The sequence below is a fragment of the Solanum lycopersicum genome, chromosome 3 (assembly GCF_036512215.1).
Source record: "Solanum lycopersicum chromosome 3, SLM_r2.1".
Classification (NCBI taxonomy): Eukaryota; Viridiplantae; Streptophyta; class Magnoliopsida; order Solanales; family Solanaceae; genus Solanum; species Solanum lycopersicum.
In genome coordinates, this window is record NC_090802.1 from 64,941,731 (window position 1) to 64,966,496 (window position 24,766).

General features: G+C 31.3%; 3 protein-coding genes and 2 long non-coding RNA genes across 5 annotated transcripts; 3 read left to right on the top strand and 2 right to left on the bottom strand.

Annotated features, from left to right (window-relative positions):
- Positions 1-79: 79 nt before the first annotated feature.
- LOC104646557 (uncharacterized) lies at positions 80-2,324 on the bottom strand. Its single transcript, XM_026030192.2, has 3 exons — positions 806-2,324; positions 495-701; positions 80-419 (listed from the first exon to the last, which is right to left on the bottom strand). Exons 1-3 carry the CDS (start codon positions 2,204-2,206, stop codon positions 189-191), a joined length of 1,839 nt encoding a protein of 612 aa, XP_025885977.1. The 5' UTR covers positions 2,207-2,324; the 3' UTR covers positions 80-188.
- A 2,900-nt stretch (positions 2,325-5,224) lies between these two features.
- On the top strand, positions 5,225-9,491 carry LOC101261504 (uncharacterized). The gene is made up of 2 exons (XR_003246138.2): positions 5,225-5,708; positions 9,189-9,491. It is a non-coding gene; the product is annotated as an uncharacterized lncRNA (long non-coding RNA).
- A 3,652-nt stretch (positions 9,492-13,143) lies between these two features.
- Positions 13,144-14,830, top strand: LOC101257942 (uncharacterized). The gene is made up of 4 exons (XM_010320309.4): positions 13,144-13,457; positions 13,654-13,860; positions 13,950-14,016; positions 14,107-14,830. Exons 1-4 carry the CDS (start codon positions 13,351-13,353, stop codon positions 14,395-14,397), a joined length of 672 nt encoding a protein of 223 aa, XP_010318611.1. The 5' UTR covers positions 13,144-13,350; the 3' UTR covers positions 14,398-14,830.
- A 6,612-nt stretch (positions 14,831-21,442) lies between these two features.
- LOC101257056 (LOB domain-containing protein 40) lies at positions 21,443-22,792 on the top strand. Its single transcript, XM_004235767.5, has 2 exons — positions 21,443-21,873; positions 21,963-22,792. The coding sequence occupies exons 1-2, from the start codon at positions 21,684-21,686 to the stop codon at positions 22,514-22,516; spliced, it is 744 nt and encodes a 247-aa protein (XP_004235815.1). The 5' UTR covers positions 21,443-21,683; the 3' UTR covers positions 22,517-22,792.
- A 947-nt stretch (positions 22,793-23,739) lies between these two features.
- On the bottom strand, positions 23,740-24,404 carry LOC112941197 (uncharacterized). Its single transcript, XR_003246258.2, has 2 exons — positions 24,047-24,404; positions 23,740-23,894 (listed from the first exon to the last, which is right to left on the bottom strand). It is a non-coding gene; the product is annotated as an uncharacterized lncRNA (long non-coding RNA).
- Positions 24,405-24,766: the final 362 nt, after the last annotated feature.

Consider the following 24,766-nt stretch of genomic DNA (forward strand, 5'->3'; position numbering starts at 1 on the left):
GCCTAGCTCTTTATGTAATGTTTACCGGAAGGATGTTGCTTTTGAGCCGAACCAAAATTTATTCTGTGAAGAGAACAGGTCAATCAAAAAGACAATAGAAATAGTTATTAAAGCTCTGAGCCGTGCTAATTGCGGGCCAATATTCATCCTGTAAAGGCAAAAAACCACAAAACTAACAAGGGAGTGGCCTAACTATTGATTTTTTGTTTCCAAAAAAATATGAAAGTGAGCTTTGTCAACGTCTTTTCGTCTTCTTTGACCTTCCATGGATACAGAGAACTTGATGCACCAGGATGTTTTTTTGTTTCTTCTTCTTCTTCTTTAACCTCAAAATATTTTAAGAAATGGCGCCAACACTTGTCTTGAGTACTTGAGCAACAATTGCGATTCCTTCTACCGTACAACTTCTTGATTACTCCCTGTTCAAATTTAAATTATTTTCTTTTACGAAAAAATGATACAAACTGAACTGGAAGAAAGGGAAAAAAGCTTACAAGTGCAGTTTTAGAAAAACTAGTGGGAATTGATAGAGTCAATGTGTTTGGATGAGACATCCAAAGTAAGTTATCAATAATATATCTCATCAAATGTTCCTCTTGATATTTGAGTTTGTTCATGTCTAGCTTTAAGTGTTTGATATAATGTAGCGGCTGTGTTGGAGCTCGTCCGCTTGGCTTGCTACTAGGATGACATAAACTTGTCTTCATACATAGCAAGAAGATGATTCATCAATGGTACATATATAATATATAAAATTATAAAGAGCATAGTTAACAAAGATGATTAATTAAGAGATTTAATGTACCTTAATGCGTATCTCCAATGTTGTATTGTGGTTGCTAAAATTCTCAAGATGACTTCTCCATTTGAGGAACCAAGCTCTTGTCATGATCTCACAAAGTTTAGGAACCAATACAATAGTATAGTTGGTCTCCAAAAGTTTTGAAGGAGCTAAATATGGTTGAAATGTTATACCCTTATATTGGAAATAAGACAAATTTGGAGATGAAACTAGAGTTTTTCTTGTACATTCATACATCTTTGGGATGGATAAGATCAATTTTCTGACCGAAGTTCTTATAGGCTTCTTCTTTGTCCGACAAGGGCCAAGTAACAAAGTTTCAAGATGAGGAAAATCTGAACAGAGATTTCGAGGATCAAGACCATTAGGAAATCTGGTACAATTCAAGTGAAATTCCCGCAACATTTTGCAAGCACGAATATCCATGGTAACAACGTTTTTGGATTCAGGATACTTATTTCGTAAAATGAAATGGAAGACTTGTAACCTCGGGGCAATAACTTGTATGTTTGTAAAAGAAGATGGTATGTTTGTAAAAGAAGATGAATCACTAACGTTCACATAAAGCTTCTCCAAACAAGCTAAGTTAGTTAATACTATAGAGTTTATCCCCCAACATTTGACCATACTCAATACTCTAATATTAGGGAACTTGTGAATAAATTTGGATAGTGTTTCTTCAGATAAGTTGAACCATTCCAATTTCAACTCTTTCAAAGTGGGCATTGTTACTTCTTCATCACATAACCCATGCTTATCAAGATAACATTTGACCAAACTCAATACTCTAATATTAGGGAACTTATGAATATATTTAGATAGTGTTTCTTCAGATAAGTTGAAATATTTCAACTTCAACTCTTTCAAAGTGGGAATTGTTACTTCATCACATAACACATGCTTATCAAGATAACCTTTATTTAAATGAAGAACATTAAGACATTTCGACTGCAAAATATAGGGAAAATTATACTCATATTCAGTAGTGCGAAAATAGACCTCATGGAAATTGTATTCCTCCAACAATTTCATTATATCGCGGACGCGTTTGCCATTGATAAACTCAACGTGCAACACTCTTTTCTCAGCATTGATCAACTTGTTTTTGATAGTGTCGATAGAAGAACGGATAGAATCCCAGAGTTCGAATTGGTTAAGTGAGTAATAAGTTGGATTTTTATCTCGGAAAAGACATTCATTGAAGTGGATTTTGAAGTATGTTGGTGTGTTGAGATACCAATTTTTGTTTACAAGGCGTACATGAAACAGGTCATGAAAAGTGAGGTAGGAAAATATGTAGTGGAGGATATGATGAGGCAATTGTAAGGCTGGATCAACTAAATTTGGTGAATTATCTTCAGCTGCAGTCTGAGTAATGATGAAGAGTTCATCTTCATAAGCCATGCTGTGGAAACTCAAAACACTAACACAAAACCCTAACTAGGTTTATTTGGAGGAAAATCTATGGTATAACACTTAACGATCCCAATATATATATGGGCTTTTCTTCTAACAATTTTATTATCTAATTACACGGATAAACTATTTTATTTTATTTTATTTTATAACATATTATTGAACATACAATCCATACACATATCCCTTAAAACTAGGATTGATTAATTATCTGTAACTATTTTGATTAAAAAGAAATATATTTCTCTGAAAGAGTATGAGTTGGGGTAAAACTCAAATACCAACTTTTTCTTTGCTTTAGAAGTAACATTTTGAGATGTATCTGAATTTCACCAAATTTAAAAGACTTCTGTAATTTGAAAAAGAATGGAAATAGAATATTATTAGCTCTTGATTTATAAAAATTCCCTTTCTTTAATAGAAATTTACTAGGACTAAATGTATATATAAGAAATTTTGCATCCGGTGATTATTCAGTTTGTTTTTTATTTGCTTCCATCTCTATTGGATATTTATTTTGAGTTCTAATGAGCTCGAATCATCACTTTTCAATCAAAAAGCAATTTTATATTGTAGTCTCACATTAGAGGCACTAATCATGCATTTAGTCATAGTGAAATTTGAAAAAACAGGTTTTATTTATTAAAATAAAACATGATATTTGAAATTTGAAGTTCTTGACTTTAAATACAAATTGAAATTGTTTTCAACTTTTTGCAAAGAGAAGAGAACAAAAAGAAACCACAAAAATAAAAGGAGAGTTGCCTATCTATTGAATTTTCCAAGTGAATGTGAAAATTAACTTGTCCTTCTTCTCATTACTATCTTCTTTGACCTGTCCTGGTCCTAGAGGGACATAGTGGAAGTTTAATGCATCGAGCTTTTCTTTTTCTTCTTTCCTTTTAACCCTCGAAATGTTTTAAGAAATGGCGCCAACACTTATCTTGTGTACTCCAGCAACACCTCTACAAACAACTTCATGCTTATTTCCTGTTCAAAATTAAATTTATTTCAAATAACTAGATGTATCATTCTTTTGTTAAGACGCCCACACATGAAGGGAAAGCGTTGGAGAAAAACTAGTCGGTACTAATAGAGTCAATGTGTTTGGATGAGACATCCAAAGTAAGTTATCAATAATATATCCCATCAAATATGCCTGTTGATATTTGAGCTTGTACATGTCTACCATTAAGTGTTTGATATGATGTAGCGGCTGTGTTGGAGCTTGGCGTGCCTTTAGGATGTCCACATGAACTTGTCTTCATGCACAGTAAGAAGATGATTCATCAATATAAATAACAAATAAAAGATTGAATATGTGTGTTAAATGTACCTCTTTGAGAATACACAAGTCCAATGTTGTATTGTAGTTGCTAAAATTCTCAAGATGACTTCTCAATTTATGGAACCAAGCTCTATTCATGATCTCAGGGACTTTAGGAACCAATACTATATTATTGTTGTTCTCTAAAAGCTCACTTGGAGAAGGTGAAATGTTGTATCCTGATATTGGAAAGAAGATGAATTTATACTTCTTCTTGAACATTCATATAATTGTGGGAAGGACAAGATCCATTTTTTGAGTGATGAATCAGAAATTTTGATAGGCTTCTCTGTTTGACAAGGTCCTATTAACAAAGTTTCGAGATGAGGAAAATCTGAACAGAAGTTGTGACCATTAGGAAATTTCCAACAATCCAAGTGAAATTCCCGCATCATTTTACAAGAACGTATATCCATGTTAACAGGTACAACATCTCTGCTTTCATAACTCCGTAAAACGAAATGGAAAACTTGTAAAATTGGGGCAACAATTTGTATGTTTGTAAAAGAACAACTGAGGTGTACATAAAGTTTCTTCAAACAATCCAACTTAGTTAATACGATAAAGCTTAGCCTCAAGCAAAATATCAAACTCGATTCTCTAATATTAGGGAACTTGCTAGTAAAAATGGATAGTATTTTTTCAGATAACAAAACGCCTTCCAATTTCAACACTTGCAAAGAGGGGATTATTTCTTCACCACGTATCGCATGCTTATAAAGTCCACAATTAGTTAAATGAAGAACAGTAAGATATTTCGACTGAAAAAAACAGGGCAAATAGGAACAGAACCATGGAACATTTAATAACTCAAATTTCAAATAAACCTCATGGAAATCGTTTTCGTCGAGCAATTTTATTATATCGTGGATATCCCCGTGATCATTGAATTGAACACGCAATGCTTTTTTCTCAGCATTAATCAACTTACTAGAAGAACGAATTGATTTCCAATTATCGTAATGCGAGTATGTAGTTGGATTTTTTCACTGTAAACGGATTGATTATAGTTTATAGCAAAGTGTGATGATGGTGTATTATGATGCCATCTTTTGCAGACAAGGGGATATGAAGCAGATCGTGAAAATTAAGGCAACAAAAAATGGAATGAAGAAGATGATCAGGCAATTGTAAAGTTGAATCTACTGAATTTGTTAGGATATCCTTAATTGTTTGAGAAATGAGGAAGAGCTCATGACCATGAGCCATGACTGAAACAGTAAGACGGTAACACAAATCTAGGTTAATGGGCAAGAGTTATATGGTATTTTTGAGCCCAATTAAAATATATGGGCTTCACAAACAAGTGATTGCACCGATAATATATCTCTTATGTATATGTATCAATGGTTGTGTATATATATTTGCATGAAATTTGTATTTAATTGAATTAAATTAAAACATTTGTATATCAAATCTCTCTTTCTCACTTTATACGATACAAATTATATATTGTAATTTGTATAATTTAGTTTGTTAAGTGAGAAAGAGAGAGACAAAAAAAAAACAAGTGCGACAACGAAACGAGATTCAAGAGCGACAAACGAAATTTTCTGAATGACAATATGTACATTTATTATAATTAATTAATAACTATAACCCATCATTTTTCCAATAATGTATGTGCACACACTTGTTAGTGAAAACCATATATTTAATTGGGCTCAAAATTACCATATATAACTGTTGCTCTTTGCTCACTCAAATTAACCTATATGTTTCGTGTTGCCGTTTTAGTTTACACACCATGACTTATGGTAAAGAACTCTTTCTCATTTCTCAAACAGTTAAAGAAAATTTCAGTAGATCCAACCTTACAATTGCCCGATCATCTTCTCTATTCCATTTTTTTCCTGCCTTAATTTTCACGATCTACTCCATGTCTGCCTTGTTTCCAAAAAAAAAAGGGCATGTTTCACACTTGGCTTTAACCTTTGATGAATCCGTTTTCGGTGAAAAAAATCCAACTACATACTCGTATAACAAGTTTTGGAAGTCAGTTCGTTTTTCTCTGGATGCTTCTAAAAATAAGTTGATCAATGCTGAGAAAAGAGCATTGCGTGTTCAATTCAATAATCATGGGGATCTCCACGATATGATGAAATTGCTCGACGGAAACGATTTTCAGGAGGATTACTTGAAAATTGAGTCATTTGTTCCGAGGTATGGCAGCTATTTGCCCCATATTTTTCCGTCGAAATGTCTTACTATACTACAGTTAACTACTTGTGGACTTGTGTTATGTGGTGTAGAAATAATTCCCTCTTTACAATAGTTGAAATTGGAAGGTGTTATGTTATCTGAAAAATATTAGATATTTGAATTTGATGTTTTCTTGAGGATGAATAACTAAGTTGGATCCTCTGGAGAAGCTTTATATACACCTTAGTCATTTTCATTCTTTTACGGAGATGCAAGTTGTTGCCCCGATTTCACAAGTTTTCATTTCGTTTTGGGGTAATGAAAGCAGAGATGTTACTCTTAACATGGATATATACTCTTGTAAGATGTTGCGGGAATTTTACTTGGATTGTTGGAAATTTCCTAAAGGTCTTGATTCTGACAACTTATGTTCAGATTTCCTCATCTTGAAACTTTGTTAATAGGACCTTGTCAAACAGAGAAGCCTATCAAAATTTCAGCTTCATCCCTCCTAACATGGATGTTATCCTTTCCACAACTATATGAATGTTCAAGAACAAGTATAGATTCATCTCCAAATTCAATCGTACCACTGTTAAGCTTAATGGGTTTACAAACCATTCTGCGTCTAAATCATCAATAGTACCACTGTTGAACTTAAAAGGCTCACAAACTATTCTACGCCTAAATTAAGAATCTATATTTTGTGGACGTTACATAGTATATTTTTCTTAATCTCAAGCACAAAATGAGCTTTTTGTTGTGTCTATCCTTCTCTTTTTTCAGATAGACTATACCTTCGAAGAAATTTTTTTTATTCACTCAAAGAATGAAGTTAGATAATGCAAAATATATGGTATATTTTGCATTTACTCAAAACACATCTTTAAGGGAAAATATATGGTATAATTTGCGTTTACTCAAAACACATGTCTTAAGACAATATATAATATAATCTGCATTTACTCCAAAACACATATATATATGTCTTACTACAAAGTATCTCAATTTGGCTAACAGAAAAGAAACTGACCTAACGTACTAAGTGTCAAGTAAATGTGAAATTGAACTTCTTTGTCTCTGCCATTTCATTCATAACTTGCTCCCTAACCTTGAAATCCTTTAGGAAATGGCGCCAACACTTGTTCTGGGTATCTGCACAACAGTTGCCTTTCCTTCTGCTCATGAGAAACTCATTGCAGATTTACTGCGCAAATAAGCAAATGATATGAGAAACAATTGAACACCTATATTCAAACTTTCGAATTTCAAATAATTAACAATTTAAAATATTTTTTATAAAATAAAAGAATTCTAATAAAATAAAAATTTAATCAACTCTCAAGATTCATATGATGCAACATATAAATTGGGGGTAAAAGTACATAATTCTTTGAGTGGTGCATTATTAGTCCTTATTTATCCACTTGTCATTTTATAGTTATCTCTTTTTACTTATCCATTTTGACAAATCAAGAAAAGAAAAATTGATCTATTATATCCTTAATAAATTATTTTGAAAAAGGTGGATTTTTTAAAATATTGAATTTTTAATTCATCCACTTCATAATGAATAGAAATAAAATGGTAAACACAATAAATGGGCGATATTAAAGTGGGACATTTTTATTTTATAACTCTAACTAGAATTAGTTTTTAGCAAAAAATATTTCGGAGGCATGATCTGCAGCTCGATCAGATGGGCTTGCCGATTCTAATGCATTAACAATCTTTTTGGGCTCCTTTTACAATGGCCCAAAACTTTGCTAATGACATAAATACAAATCAATTATATCAACACGATAATTATATACAAGCTAGGCTAAGCATATACAAATTTTGAACCTATACCATTATACATCGAATTATACAACCCCTGCCTAGGGAAAAAGTACACTAGAAGATTTTCACAAGGATAGAACATTGGAGCAACAAAAAAATAATCACATTACTTTGTCTGTGAATTAGACCAGAAATATATCGTACCCTCAAAGACTGAAACTAATCTCTGTGATTGAGATTCAATAGTACCACAACCACTGTTGAACTTAAAAGATTTACAATGAATTCCAATGGCGCCACCACTTGTTCTGAGTATTTGCACAACAGTTGTCTTCCCTTCTGCTGATCAAAAACTCATTACAGATTTTGTGCAAATGATAAGAGGAATTTAGATTTAAAACCTCTAAAGACAAAATGGAAAACCAAAAATTATATATAAATGTTTGAGATCATTACAAGTGCAAATGACATAACTAGCTGACATTGCTAGAGTCAATGAATTTGGATGAGACATCCAAAGTAAGTTATTAATTGTATATTTCAGTAAGTATCCATAGGATTCTTTTGGAACTCAAGCCTTATGTCTAGCTTGAAGTGTTCGATGTGAGGTATCACTTGCGTTGGACTTTGTCCAATTGGTATGCTCCAGAATTTATGTCCCTCGTTTGGTCAATTCAGAAAAAATGTCTTCATAAGGTTTTGTTTGAAAATTTTGTTTTCTTGATTACATTAGCAGAAATTAGCATTGCGAGGAGGGTTATAAAATGTATACATTTATTTAACGAATTTTGGGATGAATGATCTTCTTTCGATTTGTGTATTACTCAAAAGCAAAGTAGACAAAAACTTGTCTTCATTATTCATGCATTGTAAGAAGATGTTTATAGCCAGTACGATGAAAATAATTGTGATATGTTAACAGATCTAAAGTATGTTTATGTACCTGATCATGAATGGTGAAGGTCAATCCAATACGATTGTTGAGTTTCGTAAGATGACTTCTAATTGGAGGAACCAAACTCTATTGATCTTCTCAACATGAGGAATCAAAAAATGTTGATGGTGTTCAACAACTTTTGAGTTTCACTCGGAGCTAAAAATGATTTAAATGTTCTACCAACGTATTGGAAAGAACATAAATTTAGAACTAAAACAACACTTTTCCTTGAAGTATTATAATTATACAGTTGTGTGAATATCAAGGTTAATTTCCTAAGTGATGGACTTGAAATTTTGACACACTTAGATATCTCACAAGGACCAAGGACCAGATTTTCAAGATGAGGGAAATCTGAGATGAAGTGTTCATTATCAAAACCAACTGGAAATTCCCGCACCATTCTACAAGCACGAATATTCATATTAACGGCAACATTGCATCTATTAAAGTGAACAAAATGGAATACTTGTAAACTCGGAGCAATAACTTGTGGAGCATATCAATTGGGAGAATTCCAACACAAGCGGTACCTCATATCGAACACTTAAAGCTAGACATAAGGTTCAAAGTTTTAGAAGAATCCCATAGATCCTTGCTGAAAATATATAATTAATAACTTACTTTTGATGTCTCATCCAAATGTATTGACTATATCAATGTCAACTAGTTTTGCTGCATTTGCACTAGTAATGTTCTCAAACATATATTTACATTGTTTTCCATTTTCTCTTCAAGGTTTTTAATATAATTTTTCTCATATCATTTGCTTATTTGCGCAGGAAATCTACAATGAGTATCTCATAAGCAGAAGGAAAGACAACTCTTCTGCAGATTCCCAGAACAAGTGTTGGCGCCATTTCAAGGTTAGGGAGCGAGTTACGAATGAAAAAGCACAGACAAAGAAGTTCAATTTCATATTTACTTGGCAATTATTAAGTTAGGTCACTCTCTTTTCTGTTGGCCAAATTGAGATAATTTATAGTAAGACATGTGTTTTGGAGTAAATGCAAATTATACTATATATTGTCTTAAGACATGTGTTTTGAGTAAAATGCAAATTATACCATATATTTTGCCTTAAAGACATGTGTTTCAAGTAAATGCAAATTATACCATATATTTTGCCTTATCTAACTTCATTCTTTGCGTGAATTAAAAAAAGTTCGAATGTGTAGTCTATCTCAAAAAAGAGAAGGATAGACACAACAAAAAGCTCTTTTTGTGCTTGAGATTAAGAAACATATACTTGTATGTAACGTCCACAAAATATCTATTTTTTATACAGGCGTAGAATAGTTTGTGAACCTTTTAAGTTCAACAGTGGTACTATTGATGATTTATGAACCAATTAAGTTCAATAGTGGTATTATTGAATCAAGGAAACATAATAGTTTGAGCCTTTGAGGGTAAGATTTATTTCTAGTCCAATTGAGAGACAAAGTAATGTGATTTTATTTTTGTTCTCCAATTTGCTCTCCATGTAAAAATCTTCTGGTGTACTTGTCCTCTCGCCATGACAGAAACACATTTGCCTACGACAAGCATAGGCTAGGATATATTAATGCACCTACTGAAGTAAAAACTCCCCTAGTAGATAGTAAACATCATTCTGATTGCTTATAATAGTGTTGATCTTTTTTGATAGTTGTGAAGAAGCAGAAGAGGATTATGCTTTTATTGAAACATAGAATCCAACTTGGAAGCCTCTGAATAAACTTAGTGAGATTAGGGGAAGATTTGTTTGCATTCTATCCTCCTCAAATCTCAAAGGCAATGCATGATTTGGGGGGTTTTCTGTCATCTGATTTCAGTTTCCTAGGCCACGCCATGGCTGAGTTCAGACACGTGTTTTGCTAATTTGGAAGAAATTGAATTAGATAACGTCCATTTAACGGGAGAAACCATGTCAATGATGTATATTAGTAAGTACAATTCACTAGTTAAATGGACGTGAAGATTTAGTGTACCTCTTCACGAACACATATGTCCAATGTTGTATTGTAGTTGCTAAAATTCTCAAGATGACTTCTCAACTTGTGGAACCAATCTCTATTCATGATCTCATTGACATTAGGAACCAATACAATATTATTGTTGTTCTCTAAAACCTCACTTGGAGGAGCTAAATATGATTGAAATGTTGTATCCTAATATTGGTAAGAAGACAAATTTGGAGATGAATTTATACCTCTTCTTGAACAATCATATAGTTGTATTCTGGTTGCTAAAACTCTGAATGTGAGGGACCAAGCTCTATAAACCAACCATGTCATGAATTTTAGGAACCAATACAAAATATTATTATAGCTCACAATTCAAATGAAATTCCCGAACCATTTTACAAGCACGGTTATCCATGTTAGTATCAACGGGAAATGAAATGGAAAACTTGTAAACGGATGTATTCGCCATTGATAAACAGAGCGTGCAATGCTCTTTTCTCAGCATTGATTAACTATGGAGGGGCAATTGTAACGCTGGATCTACTAAATTTGGTGGATGATTATCTTCAATTGTTTGACAAATGATGAAGAGTTCAGCAGCAGCAGCCGTGCTGTGGAAACACAAAACCCTAACTAGGTTGATTTGAGGATAATTTTGAAAGAAAAAAAAAAATGAAGCCCATATACGTAAAAGATCATGTTGAGCCCAATCAAATACTCCATGGGCTTCACCGTTTTGCACAGACCCTCCCCCCGAAATTGGACAATTTTTAATGTTTACTGTTATTTTGAGATCTTTAATAATATATTTGTCCACTTGACCAAATTTTAAGTTATTGTTATCACTAATTATAATCATATTTTTATTAGTATATTTTGTAAGATATTATATTTATTACATTTAGCGAGATATATAATTATTTTACTTGTAATTTTTTAAAAAGTGTGTAAAGTTAATTGTAAAAATACATTGTTGAACATGGAGTAATTTATATTGTTTAGATAGAGTGATTTCTAATTTTTGTCTCCAAATATATCATTAAAAATTTATTTCCCTAAGTTTTAAGTTTACTGGGCAAACTTTTTTATAGGTATTTGCCCCAAAAAATAAGTTGTAATCTAATTCGCAATTCAAATCTTTTCTTATTTAATTTTTCATAAAAAGTATATAGTCCATATTTATAATTTTAAATCAATAACGTCAGTGACGATTAGAGTCGTTAATATGGGCTAGTTTACCCATACGGCTTTGATATTTTACGGGTCAGATCGGTCTAGCCCATTTTTGGCGTGGGCCAGAAAATTATCAGCCTAACTCACAAGTACGTGGGCTACAAGCTTAACGGGTCAGACCACTTTTTTAGAAAAATATATATTTTTTTATAAGATTAAATTAAGTTTTAAATTATAATTTAAAATATTGTCATAAATAACAACAAAACAATATTACATATGATGTTAATGTTAGTACTTGTTAATCGAATCAAAATAAAATTATTTTTATAATATTTATTAGGGATAATTTCAGAGACCTCCATGTTTCGCTCTATAACACTCACCTCCCCTTTGGTTTACGATATTACGTTTACCTCCCTTATTTTCATTTACTTGTAACAATTCTTTAAACCTATTTAAAATAAATATAAATTAATATAGATTTGACAATTTTACTTTTTTTATATAAATTTCTTCTTATTAATAAATATTATATAAAAAATAACTTATTGAACAAATACTTTAAAAATAAATTAACACAAAACCTTATTTGTTTAAACCAACAAAAATCAAACTCTTCAACTAAGCTGACCCATATTCTCACCAAATATTAAATCTTTATCTCTATTTCACATTTATCTATTCACGTAAATTTTTTCCCCACAATAACCCATCATTTTCCGGCAATAATTTCTTCAAATAGAAGACAAAATTGAACTTCCCAAGAAATAAATTCGATAAGAACAATAAGATTTTGTTTCAGTTAAACATTTACACACCCAAAAAGAAACATGATCCAACGAATAGAGATAAATCATTAAAAATTAGATCTAAATATTCATATATAAAGGTAAATTTGTCAAACTAAATTAATTATATTTATTTAAATATGTTTAAAGAATGGTTACAAGAAAATGAAAATAAGAGAGGTAGACGTAATATCGTAAACCATAAGGAAGGTGAGCGTTATAGAGCGAAGCCTGGAGGGAGATCTCTGAAATTATCTCTATTGATTAAGTTTTTTTTCAAGTAAAAATATAAATATATAAATAAAAATATTAACCTAATTATTTTGAATTTGGACTCTCTTTAATTTTGAATTTTAATATTATATTATATTTTTAATTAATTATTATTGGCCCACGGGCCGGCCCTACCTATATTTTTCAAGCCTATTAAACCAACAAGCTTATTCAGGCCGGGCTAAAAGGTTTTTTTTTCTTAAATGAGCTTCAAAAATCTTAGCACAACCTTATTAAATATCGGGTTAGGCCAAGCCGGCCCAACGAATCTAGCCCATATTGACGGCTCTAGTGATGATTATTATTTTTTTTTAAAAATCTTTATCTCATATTATAATATTTGTCTCTAAAGTAACTTTAACTACGTTTTAATTTTACCGAACAAATCTTTTTATAGGATATTTATCAAAAAAAAAAATTAGTGTTATCTAACCCGCAATACAAATCTCCATGAAATGCGTCCATATTTGAAAATTGAATCAACAATGCTAGTGATTATCCACGTTTTTTAATTTTTATCTCATATTTATATAATTTGAAAGTTTAATTAATTTGAGTTCACTAGTATTTTCTTCTTATCAAAAAGAGATTTTATATTCGGTATATTTTTTTTTGTATATAATTCATACGAATTTGCTTATGTTTATTATGCTGATAACAAAATATTTATCACTATTTATAGGATATATTTGTGATTATCCCACGTGCTACACACTAAACCGTACGGAAATTTTATTTTTAATGTCTCTTTTGTTGTATGAATGGTGTGTCCCTTAGCTCCTCTATTTTTTGGTTCGTCATCCTCTTTGTTCACCAAATATCTCTCTCCTCCATTTTCGCCTTTCACAGGCGCCACCCACCCACACAGGCAACTCTCTCTCTCTTTCTAATCCTATTATTTTTCCATAATTACATACTCCGTGTTTGTTAGCTCTTTCTTTTATCATCATCATGTTTATATTTAGTAATATCAAATACATATATATGTAAAAACTATGTGTTTATAGGTATTATCATAGAGATCTCAAGTGTTTGATATACTATTTTCTTCTTTGTTACTTCAGCTTTTTGGATCTGTTGTTCAAAAACGAAAAAGGAAAAAAAATGAATAGGTGTGGTTATCAGCAAAAGGCCTTGATGGGTGGTTGTGATGGTGTTGGAGAAATTAGACGGCGAGATATTTCTGTTTCTGATGGTCTTGTTTGTCCCAAGCCTCGCCGGAATGGGCTTTCCAATGAACCTATCAAACCTTCTAGATTCCTCCAAATCAAGTAGGTTTATACAACTTTTTTTTGTTGCTGTTTTAATTTCTCCGTTTTTTCCCCCTTTTGTTAATTTGGTTTTGGTGTTTCTGTTGCAGTAATCAGCAACCGGAGGGTTGCGATTTGAAAGCCGGAACTGAACTTCTGGATATCATCCTCAGCAAGGTAAAATTTATGCGTTTTATGATCTAGTTTGTGATGTGAACTGATTGAAATTCATATTGATGCTTTATTATTTTTTATTTTGGTAAACAGGGGAATTTCGATATGGAAACGCCCAATTTTGATATGGCTTCATCTCCACCGTTTTTTTTCGGATCTCCACCGAGTAGGGCATCGAATCCCCTGATTCAGGATTCACAGTTCAGCAACAAAAATTTTGTTCCTATACTAGCAATTCCAGAAGCTGCACCTTCTCCACCACAATCTTCTGCTTCCACTCGTAAGAGCGGAGGAGGCTGTGCTCCGGTGAAATTCCGGATCAAGCCAGCTACTGTGAGGATTGAAGGCTTCAATTGCCGCAGCAGCATCTCTGCTTTCGCTTAGGTAAAACCAGAAACCAACCAAAAACAATAAAAATTTGAGATTTTTGGGATGAGATGAGTTACCATAACGAATTCGTTTTAGTCTTTGTACATATAGAGTGAAAAAAAGAGAGTCATCATTCAACTCCGGTTTGTGAATATGTTTATTAGGTGATGAATGAGTGTTCATTTGATATCGGAAAATAAATACTTTTAGTATAAACCCAAAGAAGAGCAATAAATCAAAAGATTGTTCTCTTTAGTTTGGGTATTAATTAGGGTTCTTATTTAGCATTAGGCTAAAGTTTGTATTGAGTATCTACTGTAGTGTGAGAGAGACTACAAGAAAGACTTGTTCTTTTGTGACGGTAAAGTTTGTCACTCTTTATCCTTCATTGTAATTGTAATCTGAAGGAGTAATGAAAATGGTCTAATTCTTTATAGCAATATGCTAATTTCTTTGTCAATCTTTGATCATCAATGATGTAGTTTTAAAGTATTAATGTTTGGTCATATGAAAAGGGCGTTATTATCGCCCACTAACTATGTGATTCAGCTTGACGATTTTGTACTTATCTAATTAGATTTGTTTGGTTTAAAGAATTGTTGAAGATGGCAAGTTGGTTGAGGAAAAATATTGAATTTTCATGTGAATGATGGACCCTCACCTAAGATTTAGGGAAGAATAGGTGGTGTGGGGTATTTGTGTTTTGCAGATTGTTGTATTTTAGAGATGGAAGAGTCCTATTTTATTGATTGCTGACTAGTTGCTAGGCTGGCTTTTGGTCATGTGTTGGGTACCACTTTGCTAAGACAAATACACACAATAAAAGAATGGCATATTGGTGGCCCATGCACTTTCCAAGAAGTGTCCTTTTCCAACTATCGTGCACATAACAAAGTGTGAAGAATGCCGTGTGCCGACCATGAGTCGCCACTGTTCACCAATGATAATATCCTTGCCATGTGTTTGCTTTTTTGGATTATGGTTTTAACCCGGGCCATCCCTGACTCATCATGAAGGTCTCGTAGTAGGCAGGATGTTAGTGTTATCCGAAAAATTACCCTTTCATCTTGTTGCCACATGCAACATGTTTTTAGCTGTCGAGTTCATGATCTTGACAATCACAGGTCATAACAACATACTCGATCTTATGAGTAAGTTGTTTGCAGAACTTACTTGCAACAACGTGACATACTCAATGTGATCTTATAAGTGAGGTGTTTCAGAAGTATGTTTTTGCTTGTTTTGGCGGATTTCATGTTGTTTTACCTTTTACTTTTTTACGTCTTTCTTAATGACAACTACATAATCAACCACCAAAATACCCTTATTCTCAACTTTTTGAAAAAAAATAAAAAAGATATTACTCAAAATGGTGGCAAGCATCAAAGCCTTTTGTGCTGTCAAATATGGAGGACAGCATCTACAATTATTTGGTTCAATAATTCGTCTTCTGTTTGCTCTATTTTGAAACTTGCTGTGCATAGACACTTTTTCGTTTCTTTTCTTCCTTTTGAGCGAACATTTTCAATTTTTAGTTCTTAATTGTTATGTGTCAATCGTTCGTCTGATTTGTTACAAAGAGTACTGGTAATGTTTTTTAAGTCGAACGGGTAAGTAGTCTTTTGGATCTTGGCTACTTTACTAGGGGAAACTGTTGAACCAACAAAACTTGATGTGGAAAAGGTGAAGCATTTATACTGATAAATGTGATTATTGAATTATTGGCTACAAATAGAAAAAGAATTATGCATACACTACACTTATTAGACAGCTATATCGTGGGCAAGAATTTGCATCCACGCCTATAAAGAAGTGTCCATAAATCCTACAATAGTACTAATTTTGCTTTTACTTGAAACATTTTGCGGGCTAAATTCTTTGTGCATATGGAGTGGGCCTCATACTTTATTCTTCATGAAATAACGTCCATTGTCCACTTTTGATTCTATTTTTCAAAAATAGCTGTTGTTATGAAATTTCGAATTCTACTTGTGGAATTCTAGGTAAAAATGTCACAACGGATAATTTTTTCCCCTCCCGATGAAGCTTCGGTCTTTTACTCTCCACTGGTCAATCTTAAAATTGAAAGTGAGGAGTGCTTACTATCCGAGTAACTTTCTTCGTGTCACTTTTGAAATTCAGAACTCTACCACTCTCTATTTTATAGTCTAAATTTGTTTTTACTGTTTTACACTACACTTGTATGGGCTTACTTAGTTGGGCCAATTCGATCGGGCTTGCGCACTTTTATACAGAAGAGCTAAGGGATTCATTGGGCTTTGAATAGAATATCAAATCTGTAATCACACAATAAGGGAGTGACCAAATTGAAATGATTTTTCAAATAATTTTAGTTATTTAAATAACTAAATTCAGTTAATCGTAAATTAAAAATGTTAGTCTATGTGTTTTTTACTACTAAATGAGTAAATCCATTAGTTAAATGTCTTCTATTTTACAACTTATTTAAATGTTTTATATTTGTTAAGACCTATGTGAACTATTTGACTAGTAAATATTTTCTTCCACACTTTGTGGTTCGTTTGCTTGCGTTTTAAAAAAATTCAACTAGTAATAATAAAGTAGTTTAAATTTCACCAAACCTTTCTTTACAACATTTAGAACGAGTCAATTCAATCGTAGTTATTTTATTTCATATATTTATTCAACAAGTTGTTCAGTATACATTGTATTAACACTCCTAAAAAATGTCACACATGAGTTATTATTAATTTATGCTTGTGGAGGAGAAAAATTAATCAAGCAAACTTGTCAGAATTTTTTTTTTATTTCTAGTAGATTTTAATGTAGACCTAAGAACAGTTGTTATGACAAAATAATGAGGGTTAATTTACAGATTGTTGTATTAAAGACCTCACTTTTGAAGGCATTGAAATGGTATAAGCAACCTTTGGATATCATTAATAGTCTATGAATATTTTTGTGGGTCAATTATAAAGTACATATATGAATTATTAATACTAGATTGATACATTTTACTTCGTACATATACACAAGAGAGAGAAATATTATTAAATGAAGTAGTAAATTTATCGAACAAATTAAGCTTTCATGGTGATTATATAATTTTAATAGCAAAATAGACTTATTCAATATTGTTCTACTAGTATAATTAGAAAAGAACAGAAAAAACTACTCCTAAATACAATGAAGTCTAGTTTGGGTAAGCTTCATTTTTTTAAACGGAAAATTATTATTGATGAAAGTTATACTAAGTTAAACTAGATCATAATTTATATAAAAGAAAAAGAATCATATCAATTTAAATTAGATCCTAAAAATAAATAAAGAGATGAATTGATTTAGGAGATAATAAAAAAGGCTAAATACATAAGCAAATTCTTAAACTTGTTGGATTTTTTCTCTCAGGTACCTCAACTATGTCATTTTCCTATTGAATCATTGAACTCCCATAATTTGTTTCGTTTGAACAAACACTGTTGTCTGATGTGGAACCAGATTTGTGAGGGGATACATATGTTGTTTCAGAACTCATTAATCCAATTGATAATGAAAATGTTTGAGAATAATTGTGTTTTACTTAAATCATTTGAACACATTAGAAAACAAATGAGACTAACACGATTTGTCTTCATTCCTCCAATCAAAATTATCACAATTCGAACAGAATTGAAGGCATTAACAATAGAAAAGCCGATCAAAATCCACCGAAGGTGTTTTAAAGAAACAAATTATGAGTGGTTCAATGATTTAATAGAAAAATAACATAGTTAAGATATCCGAGAAAAAAGTTTAAGAATCTATTTACGTATTTGAGCTAATAAAAAAATACAAATGATTAGTAAAATGGTGGGTGTGGGGTCATTTCCAGGAAAATAGGATAAGAAGGAGTATGAGGAAAACCAGAATAGCAGTTCTAAGGGCGCCCATAGTCCCCCGCGTACGGTATTCCATTAAACCGGGAATAGCTTTTGTTTTTTTTGTGAGTGTGGGTCCCACCTTTCTTTTTCACTTTACCTTAGCCACGCGCCTCTTCTTCTTTCGAATCCCCTACTCTTGGTGTCGGGTCGAATTTAAATTTGGATAATTTAAGTAAAATTGAATAATTTTAATTGATATAAATATATAAATGTTATATAATTAGAAAAAATTATACTAGACGAATCACATTATTTAGATTATATTATATGAAATTGAAACTACATGTTTATACTATAATATAAACTTTAAAAAGTTGTAAAAAAATAATTAAATGTATATGATGACAAAATTGAAAAACCAAAGGAAATTATTATCGTATATAAATACAAATCAAATAAGAAATTGTTAGTTGTAAATTATATAAATATGGCGAATTATACGAACGTGATTAATTATACAAATTCAAAATAAGTTCACGTGATTAATGATTAATATAAATGAGAAATTATAATTATATATAGTAAACTATATCTATAATTAATCGTTAAGTAATATAAATTTACTAAATCAAATAAATTTTTTTAAAAAAACTAGATAGAGAAGCCTTCGAAATAACTAGTCATATATTTAAAAAAAATGATCATAACATAAGTGAACATATCGATTAAAATTGATTTGAGTATTTTTGACATAAATATTGTGAAAGAAGAAGAAAAAGTTTGATTCTGATTCGCTTGTTTGCTTGCACGCCAAAATATATGATAGGAAATGTAAAAAGATTTCAGGTTTAAAAAATCAAATTAAATTATAATGTGAATTAAAATAATTTAAAAAGTTAATGTTTGGTTTGATTTAGTTTTAAATTTCAAAAAATTAATATTATTGGTTTGGTTTTGATTTCACTTTTAAAAAATTATAAAAATAATTAAATCAAATGATAAATTAAATATATAAATTTTATAACTATTGTATATTATTCGTAAATAAAATTTAAATCCATCAAAATTCATTTAGTCTTTACTTATCCTACTTCACATAAAATAGTCACACTTTTTCTTTATTGAAATATTTTGTTCGTATAGTGATAAAACTAGTATTTATTAATTGTTTAATTGAATTGACAATATATTTTCGAAGAATTGGTTATGTGCTAGGTATTTATTTCTATGGTCGTAAGTTCAAAAAAAAATTACTTTCAATTCGAATAAATGAAAAAATAAATCAAACTGACAATAATTAAATCAATAATTATTTTTTTCATTTGATTTAATTTTAATTAATTTTAAAAACAAATTCATTAATTTAATTTAATTTTAATCGATCCAAACCAAACAACAACTATCTAACTGATACCTTGACCTCACATATATATCACTCCCTTTTTATATTTTTGATATCCTATATATATTAAAAGTGTATTATATAAGTTAAAAAATGAAAAAACAATATTCTCTCCATCCCATTTTATGTGATATTATTTCATTTTTTATCGGTCTAAAAAATAATGTCACATTTTCTTAGTAAATATTTAAAGATATAATTTCTCTTTTACGTTTGTTAGTCTCATTTAAGTACTCTAATATATTTATGAGGATAGAGAAATGTGAGTTTATTTTTTTAAAAGGGCAATTTAATAAATAAATTAAAATCATTATTATTTCTTACATTCCGTACCGATTTATATATTGTCACATCAAATGGGACAGAGTGAGTAACATTATACTTTATCCGTTTTAAAAAGATTAGCCTAGACTGATTTGAACGTAGTTTAAGAAAAAAAAAAAGATTATCTAATTTTATAATTTTAATTTAAATTTATATCAAATATATTAAAATACCCTTTAATTTTGTGATTTGAAAAATTAAAACTAAATTATCATTAAAAAACTTTTTTTTTTAAATGGACTAAAAAAAATAGAATTATTCTTCTATAACAAAGAGAATAGTAATAATATAGAGTGCGTGAATGGATATGCAGTAGAAGAAGTATGTGGCGAGCCGTCAAGTAGTTGTGGGTCCATGTCGACAGGCTTTACACGTGGCACTATGTCACAATCCCTGGTTTTGGACCAATTTGCATGTCATTCTCCGCCCTTCTCATTTTCCATGAATTTTTTTCGCCTTTGAACTTCCAAATGACCAAACTACCCTCAATACTCGTTTTGAAATACATTGCAACTAATAATGCTCAAATTGTATAATAAAATTTGGTAATAGAACAACAATTGAAAATATAATAATTCATTATTGTTGTGTTCAAATTATTTTTACAATATTAATAAAATGAAGCAGAAGAAGTATAGAATAATAAGTAAGAAAAATGAGCAGTTAGGCCACAGAATAAATATGTCAAAATTGTAAGTTAAAAGTTTGAGAAGATTATGTGCTTTGGTTATGTACTTTTTAATCATAGACACAGCTTGAGACTACATTAAAAATTTAGAGATTTTATAATTTTAAGATATAAGAGAAATATTTTTAAATCATTGAGCCGTTAAATTAATTTTGTTAGAAATTGATAAAATAATCTACACATACATATAAAATTTACTAAAACATATTAAATTTATCCGAAGCCACAAACTCTACTTAGCGCTGACAGTAATTATACACATGATGTAAAAAGATATTTTTCTTAAAGAAGAGATATATAACATGTTTGTTGAAATGGGTAACACCACTGTAAATTAAGTAAAATACAACTCTATTTATAGATCAATCATAAACAAAATAACACATGAGCATCTAAAACTCACAAAATAAAAAGAATAGAGAGATCTTTAAGTACATGACTACATGTAGTGATATAATTATGGATATTTATTGATTGATTACTTTCATAATTTATAAATAGTTTAGTTAGTCAATTGTCAACAAATATATTATAAATAACTTTGTAAGTAAATTTGAAATTTCTACTAATAACTTACAATTAGCTTTGTAAGCAGTTCTTTAAGCAACTCATGAAATTTTTATAAGTTACTTTTTCTGTGAAAAATAGCAATTATAGTAATTTTTTATATGAATTTTATAATTTTTTAATTACAATTAGCCTTTCTTTTCTTTTTTTTTAAAGCTAAGAGTCTAATAAAATATGAGTAATATATTTATATTTTTGAAAATAAATGAGTACTATATAAGTTTGATTCACAAGTAAGCAGGGGTAAAAATGAGATTGCAAAAGTAGGTGAATAAGCTTTACGAAACAGCTAAATGATTTGAAATATTCCCAGGATACCACTGTTCTAAAACCACTTGCGGGCGCCCCTTATAACTTCCAATCCCCTCACATGGAAAATCAATTCCTTCAACAATATATATACACACACCAACTCCAAAAATCCATAAACAACTCAACAAACAAAATTGATTTTTCTTTTTCTATTAAACCATAAGCTATGCGTTTAAGCTGTAATGGTTGCCGGGTTCTCCGAAAAGGTTGCAATGAAAAATGCTCCATTAAACCTTGTCTTCAATGGATACAATCTCCAGAAGCTCAATCTAACGCCACTCTTTTCCTTGCTAAGTTTTATGGCCGTGCGGGGCTTCTCAATCTCATTAATTCTGGACCTGACCATTTGCGTCCTGGTTAGTTAATTTTACATATAATGTTATAAGTAGCAAATTAGATGTAGTGATGATGATGATGATTAATTTTGATTTTTTGTGTATTGCAGCTATTTTCAGATCGTTGTTGTATGAAGCTTGTGGACGTATTGTAAATCCAATTTACGGTTCTACTGGTTTGTTAACTTCCGGCAACTGGCCTCTTTGTCAAGCTGCTGTTGAAGCCGTTCTAAACGGTGCGCCGATCGTTAAACTTTCACCCGACTCGGCTGCAGACGCAACGAGCCCTCCGCTTAAAGCATGTGATATTCGCCACGTGTCTAGAGAAAATATCTCGGATCCCGATCTGCACAAGGTTAAGTCCAGAACCCGGTTTAAACGGGTATCAGCTAAGCCTGAGCCGAGGAAGCAGTCGCCGGATGTTGACGATGCGGCTAGGGTGATGTGGAGTTGGTGTCATAAGGAGGAGGAAGAGGCAGTCGGGTCACCGAGCCTTAATTCGGGTCTGAGCCAACAGCGGACGGAAGAGCCGAGCCGGGATGGAGAAAGCGGCGATGTGGATAGCGGCTCGGTAGAGACCGTAGAAGCCTTACCAGCGAAGCTGGATGAGAGCGATGTTTGCTTGGAACTAACGCTGGGGTGGCTACCGTTGATTAGAAGCTGATGAAAGAAATGAACGGCCTGGATGAGGCCACGTGTATAATACGACTGTTGGAGCTTATTTTGACGGGTTTAAATTTAAGATAATCCTGTGAGAGAGCCCCCAGTTTTTTGGATGGTGGTTTTTTATTTATTTATATTATTAGAGTTTATTCCCAAGTAGATTTGTATTTCTTTTAGTACTAATTCTTTTTGCAGTAAAAGAAGTCCATGTGCAATGTGAATGTTAGATATAAAGGATATATGACTATACAAATCTAAGTTACATTTGCCCTTCCAAGATCTCGAATCTGTTTATTAACTTATTTCAGTATTAGTTTTTTTGCTTATTTAATATACATATGATATAACTTATATTATCGCTACAATAAAGATAGTGAAATTAATAATTTTAAAATCGCTTAAAACGTCCAATCAAATATGTGTATAGTTAGATTATGGTTTGGGTGGTGTATATTAGAATGGATGAACTTGTATTCAAATAATAATTTTTTGAATAAACTATATTTATTGTGAGAAGTTTACTTATTTTCAAATTCATATGTTTGGCTATTTCTTAATATTTTAAGAAAAACTAGAGTGTGTTTGGTGTGTTATTAATAGCTACACCTTTCATTTTCTTGGTAGTTGGTTTATTAGATGAAATAAAATAAATTCCTTAAAATAAAAAAATTCTGATCAATTAATTTTTGCTTTTTTCATCGAAGTTTCCGGTTTATTCACTTTTTATAACGTACAAAAGAAACAATATTTGTCATGTTATCATCACAACTACTTTGACATTATCTATGTTCGTCTATTTTGAGTTGGTAAAGGTAATTGGTTCTCTCTTCTTTGATGAGTTTTGGTTAAGAGTTTTTTTTTTCGTAATATATTACATTATGATTGTACCTAGTGAGTCGATTGCTTAGTTAACACTATTTAAGCTTTGACAATAAAAAGTGAAATTCTCATAGCCAAATGAGCCTATATTGACTGATTTCTCATTACGATTAATTTAAATTTGTATATTGCCATTGGATTCGGCATAACTTGTCGAAGTCAAATGTGTAGGTTCAACGATACTAGCTCGATAGGTACAAATGGATAATTCTACGATCACAATTACGCTCTCAAAGTAATTGTTACTCACTGAGTTGGGCTTTTTATATGCATTTGTATGTATGAATCCATACAAAATAGGAAGAGGACAAGGCCCAAAATCATCTTAGGTTACACACACAACCAACCCCAAAACAAATGGGTTGAGTCCCAACTAAATATAGTCTTTTATGTCTACAACAAAAGTACAATATACAAAAGTGTCTTAGAATGTATATACATTGTATATTCTCATCTTAATTGAGTTCCTCGACGCCTTGTTGATGTCTCTCTTTCAACCTCTGCCACCACAATGATTAGAGATTATTTCTTTTTCATGTTTAATTAACAAGAGTACGATTGATACATATATGCATGGTAAATCTGTTCTTTATTTTTTTTATACATACATACAGCAATTAAACAACAGTATATGAATAAAGAAAGAGATTACCTTTATCGAAAAATTAAAGTCACGGAGAAGTCGATTGAAAAGTGGCATAAAATTGTTACTTACTATTTATCAAAATGTTAGTACTGCTTAACTAGCTAGAACAAGCTAAGGTCAAAATTAATATATTTTATATAGTTAACTTAACTATATATAAATGGATAGGAGCTCCCTTCAGTCCAATAAGTGAGACAAGTTAGCGGAAGTAGTTGCTCCCTTGCCATGCAACTGGTTAATCTTAACACTATACATAATTTGTTTGTTAAGGTTAACCAATATGCATGACTAGGCAGCTCTTGCCGCTCCTCGTCCCTCGGTCTTGGCTTGAAAGGAGCTCCTACTTACATCTAAACATTCTTTAACTTACTAGTTGAGAATGTGGACTTCGAAAATCAAATGAAAAAAAAATAATAGTTGAGCAAAATTTCTCCTTTTTTTTTTTTTTTGTGTTGTGTGTATGAGAAAGTTGAAGCTTCACTCCCATCAGCTATTTATATATGTAGAAGTAGAACATGCCCTACATGAAGTTGCACTTAGATAAAAATTGTAGGGTAGGTAGGTTTGGAATCTTTGAGCTACCTAATAACCTATGACAATAGGCAACATAGCTATGCCACTTCTAATCATTTTTTGGAGTTTGGGAATCATGATTCATGCAGACAAGCCTCTGCTCATTACCTAATGGATACTTTGACTGTAGAAGCTGATGCTAAATTCACTTTC